At 48.8% G+C, this 13,510-nt stretch overlaps 1 protein-coding gene across 9 annotated transcripts in view; it reads right to left on the bottom strand.

The window, feature by feature from the left end:
- The window catches only part of LOC148517355 (multifunctional protein ADE2-like), a 62,039-nt gene that overhangs the window by 43,645 nt on the left and 4,884 nt on the right, over nucleotides 1–13,510 (bottom strand). For 6 of the 9 annotated variants that reach the window (XM_088478728.1, XM_088478733.1, XM_088478734.1 and 3 more), the window contains exons 2-3: nucleotides 12,597–12,651; nucleotides 10,653–10,718 (exon numbers count right to left, since the gene is read on the bottom strand). In XM_088478728.1, coding sequence (XP_088334854.1) covers nucleotides 10,653–10,718; nucleotides 12,597–12,630 — 100 coding nt within the window. In that variant the 5' untranslated portion in view covers nucleotides 12,631–12,651. Of the gene's footprint in view, nucleotides 1–10,652; nucleotides 10,719–12,592; nucleotides 12,652–13,510 lie in introns of all 9 variants that reach the window. The other 3 variants (XM_088478730.1, XM_088478729.1, XM_088478732.1) reach the window with 2 other exon arrangements.

Genomic DNA, 13,510 nt, shown 5'->3' with positions numbered 1-13,510 from the left:
TCAAAGTTCAGTAATGAGAATAATCCAAGAGATGTAAACAAATAGAAGGTAAAATAGGGGAGGGGGGGGGAGGGGGAAAGGTCCCGTCTGGTTGCCATTTCATATTTTTACTGTACCTCATTGCAGTCAACAGCTCCATAAACATATATCCGTCTATTATGCAGATTATGTACATTTTCCACGCACTTTGGCAGAACCAGTAAACTCATTTGACCTTCCTTTCAGTAAACAGGTGATATTTTAAATTATATATTGACTGGTAGAAAACAACTTTTGTTCAAAACTAGCAGGCTATTTCTGCATATAAGCACAAGGAACTTAAGTCGCACATGCACTAGGCGACTATGGAAAGAGTACGATTACAACATTGTAATTGTACCGTCGTTCCCCATCCCCTGCAGTGCCTACACTGACTGATATCGTTAAATGTAGGCACCCTCCCTCATCCCCGAACATGGCCAATCGGTCGTTATCGGCAGATTGACCAGCATGTTCGGGCGATGATTGATGCCGGAAACGACAAGCGGGAGCGAGCATCGCTGGTCGTTTCCGACATTATAGTGCGCGATTTGTGCACGATTACGATGTACTAGGCACTAGTGGGGAGGTTCGGGTTAGGCACCAGGGAAGGAGGGAAAACACTTGCCGTTCGTTCCTATGGGTGTCGGGATGCCGCTGTCTGTATTCTGACCAGCTCCATCCGACAGCCGGGATTTCTACATCAGGGTCCATAGGGTATCCACAGGATACCTTGGGGAATAGGTGATGACGTCAGGCATCGGGCACCATAGAGTTAAGTTTTCAGCCTCCCAGGATGCACTAAGGTCCCCCTCCTATACCCCGCCCACAAGCCAATGCATCTCAGTTTTGTTGGTGCCCGGCTCGGAGTCGGAGCACCTGTTTAGAGGGGGGCTAAGGATTAGCCCCTGAAGTTTTCTTCAAGGCAGCTGTGGCTGCCCATCTGGAAGTACAGCATGGACAGTCACTACTGACGTCCATGCTGTCTTCCCTACACCCCCACCGGTACCAGAACGCCGGTACTGATCCGGGGATGCTGGTAAGCATCTGGGGTCACAGCTAGCGGTGACCCCAGATGTTTTGGACCATGGCCGGATTCAAGGGGGGCAGCAGGTAAGCAGTGGGGTCCCGCGGTGGGTCACCGCTGAAACATGGTCCTGAGTCCCCAGGCAGGGGGCTCCCTGGGGACTGGCTCCAGCGTGGAGCCAGGTAACAAACCTGCGCTTCCACTACCCCCCTGGGACAGCGGACCGCAGCTGAGCGGTAGCGCTGCGGCATCCCAGGGGTTAATTGCATGCCAGGGGAGCGCGCCTTCCCTGTATATAGCCGGCGCCTCCCCCGCTGCACACAGCCCTCTCTGCACTGCCGATTGGCCCTGTGGCAGCGCTCCTCCCCCAGACCGGCCTCCTCTCTGCTCCTCGGTGGCCATCTTTATGGAAGCATGGTGAACGCTGCTGGAAGCTGCTGATCGGTGGCATCATAGTCTGGGTCCCCCGACATACCTCTCCTCCGTTGGAACAGGTCTGTGTATGCAGCGCTGTGTCCTACCAGGCCCTGTGTCTGCGTAGTTGAGGATCAGCGCTGATAGTGCAGGGATTAATTTCTTTGCATTGTATGTGACTGCTGCTAGCGTCTGCTGCCTGTACTTTCACTTTCTGCTGTCAGCTTTTTCACTGTCCCTGCTCTTCTTCTGCCAAAGCCCTTGTGGTGCGGTGATTGCAGGGCGGTTCTCCCACTATACTAACGAGTATCAGTGAGAGGGGTCACATACTTGCCATCATGTCTGAGAGTGATTTTCCTCTCCAGCTTCTGTGTACTACGTGCAAGGTACATATAGCGGAGGGGCTATGTCGGCAGTGTTTTTTATTGGCGCGACCAATTACTGTAACGGCTCCGGTACAGGAAACGCCCTGGTCTTGTTTCGCCAAAGCGCTTACAATCCTAGTGGGCCAGTTAGCTCCGCAACCTGCTTTCTCTCAGGTGGGATTGTCCCAGCAGTCAGTGGTGTCGTCACCCATGCAGGGGTTCCCGAGACAACTGATGGTACCCCACAGTCTCCCTATTTCTAGCATGTGAGATGCACCCACTCACAGGAGCATGGCATAGCACCCAGCAGCTGGAACTAAAGTAGTCACTACTGTATTAGGATGGCGGGACAGTCCCATAATAGCTGCATTTCTTGTCAGGCTGTATATAGATGCTAAAATGTAACACACAAATTAAAGTGCTTCTACTTTACTTTGTACATCTCTCATGTAAATAACACAAACAATCTATTTTCTATCATAGAGATAGATGTATGAAGGACTTAATTTTTACATAACATCAGGTCGTCTTATACACACACATTCCGCAGCACATATCCTAACCCACTGCTCCATGCTCCTTCTTCACTATCTACCCCTCTGTGTCGCCCCTGTCTGTCTGCCCTTCCCCTTTAGAATGTAAGCTCTCACGAGCAGGGCCCTCATCCTCACGTGCTTCTCCTCCCCCTACTTATAGTATAATTTACTCCTAACTCCCTACAATGGCACCTACCACCTGGTTGCTCATGTCCTGCTGCTTGTGTTTTGCAGCTGAGTTTATAACCTTGTCCTTGTCCTGCATTGTTTTGTATTACTATTAACTGTTTTTCTTGTGTGCTCATTTATGTACTGTGTAAGGCGCTGCGGAACCTTTGTGGCGCCATATAAATAAAGGATAATAATAATAATAATAATAAATTTCCCCTCCTCAGGTCTCTCAGGAGCCTGCATGGGTTAATTCGCTGACAAGCTCTGTACAGCATTTGTCGGACGTGCTACAAGGGGAGTCTGTGTTGCGGCCTCACAAGCGGCAGGTGGCGTCTCTGTCTGCTCCTTATGAGGATGACGACGGGATGTCCGATGACGGGGAGATTCTGGATCTTTCGGACCAAGAACCTCCCCGTACTAAGGAGTCGGACGCTAAGTCTAAAGTTTATATTCCTGGCCTTATTCGTGCAGTCCGCACAGCTTTAGTAATTGAGGATGATGATCCTCCGGTGTCAAAGTCCAAATATGCCTTTTTCAAGGATATTAAGGGTGACGCCACAGTGTTTCCTCTTTCGAGTCAGTTAGTAGACCATTTAGAGGAGGCGTGGAAACATCCTGGCAAACGGTATCAGCCTCAAAGACGTTTAGCGGTGGCTTATCCGTTTGCGGACAATTATTTCTCTAAGTGGGAATCCCCTCCTCAGGTGGATTCTCATGTGACACGCCTAGTCCGAAGTGCCACATTGCCCATGCCCTCCTTGAAGGATGCTACGGACCGTAAGGTGGAGATCTGCCTGAAGTCCATTTATTCCCTAGCGGGGGGGCATCCAGACCGGCTATGGCTGTATGTTGGGTAGCCAGAGCTATAGAGCGCTGGGCCAATAGTTTGGAGGCGTCTTTGGATTCCGACTGTTCGGCTGAACAGTCCGAGTTGATAAGCAATCTCCGAGATTCGTCCACTTACATCAATGAAGCGGCCTTGGATATTAGTACCCTCGCTTCTCACATTTCCTCGGCAGCTGTGGCTGCTCGTCACACCTTATGGTTGCGATCCTGGAAGGCGGACGCTGATTCCAAAAAGGGATTGGAAGCTTTGCCATTTAATGGAGAAGTGCTCTTTGGTCCAGATCTGGACAAAATTGTGGCCACGCTGGTGGCAGCCAAGTCTGCATGTCTCCCGTCTGCTGCAGTCCCTTCCAGTTCGGGTACGTCATCCTTTCGGCCTTATAGGGCCCAGGGTAGGCCTAAGGCACAGTCCTTTCCCAGACAGGCTGGGCCCAAGAAATCGGCCAAGCCCAGGAAACAGGCCTGGAGTACCAGACGTCCGGCCCCTAAGTCTGATGACAAGCCTGCGGCCTGACGGTCCGGGCCTCCCTTTGGGGGATCCCAAAGTGGGAGGCCGCCTGCTGCAGTTCGCCCAGTATTGGTCGGCAACTATGACAGGTTTCTATTCCAATCTATTTTTGGTGCAGAAACCCAATGGGTCGTACCGTCCGATTCTCAACCTCAAGGCCCTCAACAAGTCCTTGCGGGTGCCCCGGTTTCGGATGGAGACCCTACGGTCCATTATTCTGGCGCTGGAACCTGGGGATTACATGGTGTCATTGGACATAGAGGACGCTTATCTGCATGTCCCTATTCTTTTGCGTTACCAACAGTTCCTCAAGTTTGCAATCCGCAACGATCACTTTCAGTTCCGGGCGTTATCTTTTGGCCTGGCGACAGCACCACGTGTATTCACCAAGGTTATGGCGGTCATGGCGGCATCCCTGAGGCTGCAGGGAGTCCGCTTGTTGCCGTACCTAGACGACCTTTTGTTGGTAGCAGGGTCTCCAGAGCTCCTTCTACACCACTTGGATCTGATGATTGCAGTACTGCAACGCCACGGCTGGTTGATAAACTGGCAAAAGTCCACCCTGATCCCGTCTCAGAGGATTCTGCACCTCGGAGCATTATTGGACTCCAGTCAGCAGAGGATCTTTGTTATGGGGGAAAAGATTTCTGCCTTGCAGTTGAGGGTGCGCAGTTGTCTGCAGAGTCGCCGTGTGTCTCTACACTCGGCGATGAGGTTACTGTGCTCCATGGTGTCAGTATTCGACATGATGGAATATGCCCAGTTTCACTCCAGACCTCTACAGCAATTGATCCTGTCCAAATGGAATGGACTGCCTCAGAGTCTAAAATCCCAGACGATGCTGCTCACTCCAGAGGTTCACCTGTCCCTTGCCTGGTGGTTGCAGATGACCCATCTCAACAACGGTCGTCCGTTTTGGGTGGAGAATTGGGTCCTATTGACAACGGACGCCAGCCTGCGGGGCTGGGGAGCGGTCACGGGTCCACACTTGTTCCAGGGAAGATGGACTCAGGCAGAAACGGAGCTTCCAATAAACATCTTGGAACTCCGCGCCGTTTTCAATGCTCTCCAGCAGGCACAGCGGGTTCTCCAAGGTCACCCCGTGCATGTCCAGTCGGACAACGCCACTACCGTGGCCTACATAAATCGACAAGGAGGAACCCGAAGTCGGGTGGCACTCGTAGAGGTGTCCCGCATTCTAGTCTGGGCGGAGCGCAATCTCCCGGCCATATCACCAGTATTCATCCCGGGAGTTCTCAAATGGGAGGCGGACTTTCTCAGTCACCAGGACGTTCATCCAGGGGAGTGGTCCCTGCACCAGGACGTCTTTCAACTTCTGGTGGACAGTTAGGGTCTTCCAGAGATCGACCTCATGGCGTCACGGCACAACAACAAGTTGCCGGTGTACGGGTCTCGCACAAGAGACGAAAAGGCGTCTCTGGTGGATGCTCTGTCCGTCCAGTGGACGTTCCGGTTTGCTTATCTATTTCCTCCGTTTTCCCTTCTTCCTCGGGTAATCCGGAAATTCAAACTGGAAGGAGGAACGCTCCTGTTGATAGCTCTCGCGTGGCCCAGGAGGCACTGGTTCTCAGACCTTCAGGGTCTGTCCGTGGACAGTCCTCTGCGGTTGCCGCTGCGACCGGACCTACTGTCTCAGGGTCCTTGTCTTCACCCGGACCTGACTCGGCTGTCTTTGACGGCGTGGCTGTTGAGACGGCCATGTTAAGGTCCAGGGGGTTTTCCAGCACTGTAGTACGAACTATGCTAAGAGCTCGGAAGCCTTCTTCTGCAAGAATATACCATTGTGTGTGGCATACGTTCTTCCAGTGGTGTCGGCCGAGAGGTTATGCACCTCGGGAGTTCCGTCTGTCCCGAGTGTTGGCTTTCCTGCAGGCGGGACTAGACCGTGGGCTTCGCCTTGCTTCTCTGAAAGTGCAGGTGTCTGCCCTGTCCGTCTGGTTCCATCGTAGGATTGCTACAATCCCTGATGTGCGCACCTTTATGCAAGGTGTTCTTCGAATTCAGCCGCCTTTTGTTCCACCGGTGGCGCCTTGGGATTTAGCTGTGGTCCTGAGGGCTCTCCAGGGACCGCCGTTTGAACCACTGGGCTCAGTGGACCTTAAATGGCTGACAGCTAAAACAATTTTCCTTCTGGCCATCGCTTCGGCCAGACGTGTTTCTGACTTAGGGGCTCTATCCTGTAGACCCCCTTTCCTGATTTTTCATGGGAACAGGGCAGTGCTGCGCACTCGTCCTGAGTTTCTTCCCAAAGTTGTTTCACGTTTCCATATCAACAAGGAAATCGTTGTGCCGGCTTTTAACTCACCCGACCTTTCAGTGGGTGAGGCCACTTTGGACGTTGTGCAGGCCTTAAGGATTTATGTTGACCGCACTTCCTCGTTTCGGAAGTCGGACGCCTTGTTTGTCCTCTATGGCTTCCGTAAAAAGGGTTGGCCTGCTTCAAAGCAAACTTTGGCAGGTTGGATTCGTATGGCAATTTCTGAAGCTTATCTTCATGAAGGCCTTCCGGTTCCATCCTCTGTGAGGGCTCATTCTACTAGGTCTGTGGGTCCTTCGTGGGCAGCTCGACGTGGTGCCTCTGCAGTCCAGATCTGCAAGAATGCCACATGGTCCTCTGTCCATACCTTTGTGAGGTATTATGCTTCCTTCGGGCGGCGGATTCTCCTTTCAGCACAGGAGCTTCCCCACCCTTGAAGGATACTGCTTTGGGACATCCCCAAGGTATCCTGTGGATACCCTATGGACCCTGATGTAGAAAATATGACATATGGTAAGAAATTACCTTTGTTATCTCTATTTCTACGAAGTCCATAGGGTTCCACAGGACTCCCGCCCTGTCGCACCTGTGCTGCAGATGGGCTTACTCTGGTCACCGGTTTTTCCGTCTCCCTCTGGTGAGAACGTGATTCTTGTGTGTGTCCAGATCTTTTTTCTCTCTCTTCCTTCTCCTCCTCCGGCCTATGGCTTGGTACGTAACTGAGATGCCTTGGCCCGGGGGCGGGGTATAGGAGGGGGACCCTAGTGCATCCTGGGAGGCTGAAAACTTAACTCTATGGTGCCCGATGCCTGACGTCATCACCTATACCCCAAGGTATCCTGTGGAACCCTATGGACTTCGTAGAAATAGAGATAACAAAGGTAAGTTCTTACCATATCTCATATTTTCATACCCAACCCATGGAAAGGGGGGGGGGTTAGGCACTAGGAGGGAGGGTTCGGTTTAGGTAATGGGGGGGAGGTTAGGATTGGGGTGCGGGGAGGGAGAATTGGGTTTAGGGGGTAGAAGTAGGAAAAGGGTTAAGATACTTACCGATGGCTGTCGGTATCTTAACCCTGTCGGATTGCCGTTGTCGGCATTCCATATCCAATTCTTCTGGGACTACACTCTTTGCTGTCAAGAGTGAACCGCAGTACAAGGAACACCATCCGTGGAGAAGGTGTTAAATTACATTATATGAAATTGCAAGTCCAATCAAGAAATGTTAAAATCTATACTGTTTCTAGAGGTAAGATTTATAACCATGCCTTGATCTGCAGATCATTCATACAGGGAATAACAGTCAGTCCCTGTACCTCAGAAGAGCAATCATAATTTTTCTGATCTTCATGAACACAGTCGGCACAGTTGAAAAGATGGGTTTGAATGGCAAACACTTTAAAGTTCAGACCATAAATAACTCATCATTCATGAGTACACCCTGAACACGCTCTTATCCATGCTGGTAATGACAGGCCTCAGGACTCAATCATGAACCTGCCATCTGAACATAGGTGCTGAGGGTCTACAACTTTAAAGTCCGACTTCTTGACCAAGAAGAGACAGGAGCTAAGAAAAAAAAAAAAAAAAGAAGCCCATCTGCTCTTCTTGGACAGGAACCATTCCTCTCACGTTCTCACCCAGAAATTTCAAGTGGAATTAAACCACCAGTCTAAGAAAACAGACAGGCTCCTACCATGGGTTAAATTTGGTGGGCAGAACATGCCAACTGTTTGCTTGGAGGCTTGGAGTCTTAGCTGACCAAATCAGTTATTTTGTGTTGTCCTCTACAAGGGACAAAGGCATGTCCTTTGGATGTTGATCTCTTGCCTTCTCTGCACATCAAAAATTGGAGATTCTATTTCTGGGAACCTTCACGTGGCCTGGCAAACAATCCTAACCATCTGGGCCTCATAAGGCATATCTGGTCTGCATAAGAAGTTTTTTAGAGGATGGGAGAGATTGCAGACGACCACACAGTTTGCCGAGATGCCCCCTGCTTCTAGCAATTACTAATAGATATACGTATCCCTAATAGTCTAATAATCTCTTCAAAGACTGACTCTTGGAGCATAAGTGAAATTAACTAATAAAGAATACTTTATTTACAGAGGCGTACAATGCTTAGTTAAAAGGAAGGTTACAAAGAAAAATGATTACAAAGTACATACATGTATAGCAAGGATCGCAACTGCTAAAGCAGACGGTCGATTGTTGCGTACTGCGCATGCATCACAGAGCGCATGCGCTATGTCTCACTGCGATCGCAGGGAGTATGCAGACCCATCGCAGAGTGATTGACACAAAGTACTGTTTAGGGGTCAGTGGCAAACACAGGATTTTACTTATCCAATGAAAACAAACACACACACACACACACACACACACGATTTAGGACAACTACAGTAAAATAATAAATACAGCCAGCATGATTTGTTAAAGAGCCCCGTCCACCCAGTAGTGCCCCTTATGCAGGACCCCCAGTAGTGCCCCTTATGCAGTACCCCTCTATGTAGTGCCCCCAGTAGTGGTCCCCTATACAGTGCCCCCAGTAGTGGTCCCCCCTATGCAGTGCTCCCAGTAGTGCCCCTTATACAGTTCCCCCAATAGTGGTCCCCCTATGCAGCACCCCTTATACAGTGCCCCCAGTAGTGGTCCCACCTATGTAGTGCCCCTTATACAGTGCGCCCAGTAGTGGTCCCCTCTATGCAGCGCCCCCAATAGTTTCCCTTATAAAGTGCCCCCAGTAGTGGGCCCACCTATGCAGTGCCCCCAGTTGTGGTCCCCCTATGCAGTGCTAGTGGCCCGCCCTATGCAGTGCCCCTTAGATATATAACACAAGACACGCACAATATACTTACCTGAATCCCCACTCCTGCGGCCGCCACCGTCCGCTCCTCTGTCCTCCCGCTCGACACTATGGGAGAGACATCATGACGTCTCTCCCATCACCCACTGCGGGAGCAGCCCAGCTCCAGCCCAGCTCCCTCCGTGGATGCAGCAGCCAATGAGAGTCTGTCTGACTCTCAGTGGCTACTAAAACAAACACACCACCGCCGGGTAGGGACGGTGTGTTTATTACTGTGTAGTACGGGCCGCACTCACTGCGGTCTGCAACACACCACTGATCGGCGGGCAGGGGGAGTTTCTGGAGAAAAGCAGGTGTGTCAGTGCGTTTGGACGCCATTGCAGAGGCATGCATATATTAGCCACTGCGATGGCATACGCATCTTGAGCCCTCAGTACATGCAGGAAAGTTAGCAATGTAGGGGTAGGGTCAGACCTGCCTTAAATGTGTGAGAGGCTCCAATGTACTTCAAGGTTACCAATGTTTTGGCTGGATTGCAAGGTATTACGGATGTGCAAGAGGGGACGTGGGCGTCTGCATGTCGTCCGTGCGAGTGCTTTGCGATTGCAATTCTTAGCATACTTTTGTAGCAGAACTGCGTGCCCAATTGCAGCCGCGATCACATCAGCGATCCTTGCTGAATCAGGCCCTGAATACACTTTGGTTTGATCACTTTATGTTCATACACAGCAGGTGTCTGCAGTTATAGTTTCCTGCTTCAAGTCTAAAGCAGGGTATACACTAGACGATATGTCGTCCGATCCGGCGAATCAGACGACATATCGTCCACATCAGCCAGTGTGTACCGGCTATGTCGCTGATGATGTGCGCTTCCATGCGTCGTCAGCGACATCGTCCATCGGACTTGCATGCAGGTCCGACAAGCAATATTGTCAGCGGAGGCCATACTGCCGAATGCAGCATGGCCCCTGCAGTCGCACCTGGCACTGGCAAGTGTATATGCACTTGCCGATGCCGGGACACGTCGTTAACGAGATCATGCTGGGTACACATAGTTTATTGTGTACCCAGCATAAAGCGGGCAGACATATCGGGCGGCTGGTACACATTACATGATCCGGTGCCCGACACGTCGGTTGCATTGTCAGATTGAGCTGCATGTAGGGCCGACCTGACGATGTGACCGATGACCAAACGGGAGTGTGCTTGGTCATTAGTAGTGCGTACATACTGACCGATATTGACGATGTGTCGGCCGGATCGAATTACAGATTGCCTACATATTGGCTAATGTGTACCCAGCTTAAGTAATCAATATGAGGCCCCAGACAATAGGCCTTGTTAAATTAGGTTCCGTGTCATAGCATGCCCTTAGAGAGATACATCCTAACGACTTCCAAACATCCTCTCCTGAGTGGAATTAACATGCTAATTAAAATTGGCCTGGCTCTTAATTCTATCACCTGTGCTATATGACATAGGATACATATGACCTAATAAGGGCAGTCAGATTTCCTGCCCTCAAATACCTTACAGTTACAAAACCAGCTCCCCTACGACTTTTAATTAACAAACTAGCATCACATGAAACCATAACTTGCAATATGCACCATATCTCTATATTCCTTACAATCCCCTTAACTCCTGTAAGTTGAGCAGAAGGCGTGTAATGTGACATACCTTCTTTTATGGCCGTGTCCCCTACATGTGAAAAATACTGTTCTTGGGATTTGCTGCTCATGGAATCTGCACCGGACATGAAATATAAAAACAAGACACTAAGGGCGGTATTCAATTGTTGCGCCCCTGTACATGCCCGATAGGAGCTATTCAATTGTTTCTCCTGTCAGGTGCGATCAGCTGCCAGTGCACCATTTCAGCTCGCAGCCCCAGGGGGGTTCAAGCTGAAATGGGTAAAAAGTGACTTGTTTGGACACCCAAACATCACTTTTCGCAATCGCGCCCTGCACTTTGGTGGGGGTAGCTGTTTTACACGGCTAAACCCGACCACTTTGGGCAGGATCAGTGAGAAAACAGTAACAATTGAATAGTGCCCCGCAATCTCCCGTCACTTTATTTGGTAGATAGGGCGCGCTATAACAATTGAATACTGCCCTAAGTAATTCTTTGGAACAAGTGACCATTACACCGTCAGTGTTCTCCCCAGGATTAATTTCACAGGTGCTCTACCCAGCTCTTTTTACATGCCACCCAGCACTCTCACAACACCAATCAGATAGCTCCCCCAGAGTGATCCCTCGGCAGAGTGTAACCAGTATTGTGGTTATGTGACCGATACAGGGCTCAGCCAATAGTGCCCCATTCCTAGCCTGGTAATTGGGCGCTACTGACTGAGCTCTGTATCTGTCACATAACTGCAATGCTGGTTACACTCTGCAGATCGCTTGCTCTGGGGGAGCTATCTTATTGGGGTCTGCCTCTCAAAGATGGGGAGGGATCTCTGATGGGAGGGAGATCTGTGACTGTGCCTCTGATCAGAGTTGCGCTTCACTTACTTTACTGTGACAGTCAAGAAAGAAGAGGTAAAGAGTCTTCCTTCTGACTCATGGGGACCACCGCCAAATTTACATAATAAATGAGTATAAAAAGGGCAGAATCGCTATTGATTACTAGATTGGACTAATATTATCGGTAACCAAATATGTTTTTTCATTAAATATTTTTTTGTGAACATACTTGCGCACTGACCATCCCCAATATGTGTTGTATTTACTGTGACAGATCCCCAGTGTCGCGCTTCGCTGATGTTACTGTGACAGGTAGTCACAGAGATCCCTCCCAACAGAAATCCCTCCACCATCTTTAAGAGTGAGGGAGCAGTTTGGATTGCAGAGAGAATAGATGGAGGGTACAGAGGTGTACTATGTGTATCAGCGTGAATTGCTGGACACCATAATATCTGTGTCCAGCCAGCAATTCGGCAACATCTGCAAAAGTCTTTAAAAATAATATCAACATTTTTTATTATTGTGAAGTATTACAGTGCCCCCACCCGGCTACTTCTTATTGCCACCCGCTGGCAACATTTTCTGGGGAAAACACTGTGAAATCACTTATTTCTTTCTGACATTCTTAGCCTCACATTAAGTCATGTTTTTTAACCCACTTGAACTTCCACTTATGTTTATATCCCTTACCATCTACCAGTTACAGGGGGAGATATACTAAACCTTGAAAAGTGATAAACTGGAGAGTGATCAAACCAATCAGCTCCTAACTGCCATTTTTCAAACACAGCCTGTAAAGTGACAGGAGCTGATTGGTTGGTACTTTATCCACATCACTTTTCAAGGCTTAGTACATCTCCCCCACAATCTTGTCACCAGTCTCTCCATCGTCCCAACAGGACCATGTGTTCAAGTGACAAAACTATAGTCCACCCACCTTAGCAATGTCTTGTTTCCATGCGCTTCTAGATTGTGAGTGCTCACATATAGGGTCATCAATACAAAAGTTTGTAAGGATTACGATATCTGTAACTCTACCGTTGGACTGTGCTATGAAATAGGTCATGTGCATAACAACCAAATAAACTAATATTAATAGATATTAACATTAAATACACTTGTGTATTTTATTTCAGTATGGGAACTACTTACTCACCAGGATCAACAGGCTCTTTCTTTATATTCTGCATGGTGACTGTCAGAATTGTAATCTATAAGAAGAGACACAGAAACCTAATAAATATATTAAGAAGTAATAACCTGCATTTATAGAGGAAACAAGTGTTCATACAACATATAAAATCTGAAATGCTATTGATACATTTACATAAACATTAATTCTCATGGTGCAATCGGCATTTCCCACAAGGACCCCCTTTATGGTAGGTCGCAGCCTGCTTTCAGGCGCACACGGCTCCGTCGCGTGTAGGGAATATGGAGTGCATACCGGGTGTCACCAGGCCCGGTGACGCCTCTGAATGTGATGCTATAACAATGTTCAGTCACTTACAGAATTCTCTGTGCAAAGCAAAAAATATTGTGGCACCTGCACGCTATAAGGTGATGTTACAGTATTCTAATACCAACTGAAAGTTGGGGAAATAAATCAGTTACACTATTTATTTTGCAAAAGATTCCAAATATATTCACATAAGAGCTGTTTGCTTTAGTATATAGACATCTAAGCTTCATCCTTTTGTAGCATTATAAACAAAAACAACGGCTTTCTGCATGATGGTAATCGGGGTTACACAACAAAGCATGTAGGGCAGGATAGTGCACCCATTCAACGCTGGATTCTATGCAGGATGATAATGGAAACCATAATCATATTGCAGTTATTTCACTCGTCATACAATGATATTTATATACTAGGCTGGCAACCTGCTATAGTTCCCTCACCCGTGCTATGAAATACAGAACATGTACAGTATATTATATATGGTACTGAGGGTAACACTAGTTTTTCTGATTAAATCACATAACACTCAAGAACTTCCTTCCTGGAACAAAAAATGAAGATGGGCATTCTAATGGGGAACCTTCCATTACAATGTATGCTCTGCCAAG

The sequence above is a fragment of the Taudactylus pleione genome, unplaced genomic scaffold, assembly GCF_031769625.1.
Source record: "Taudactylus pleione unplaced genomic scaffold, aTauple2 ptg000218l, whole genome shotgun sequence".
Taxonomy (NCBI): domain Eukaryota; kingdom Metazoa; phylum Chordata; class Amphibia; order Anura; family Myobatrachidae; genus Taudactylus; species Taudactylus pleione.
Note: the sequence above shows the minus strand (reverse complement) of the source record. Positions and strands in the feature narration are given on the sequence as shown.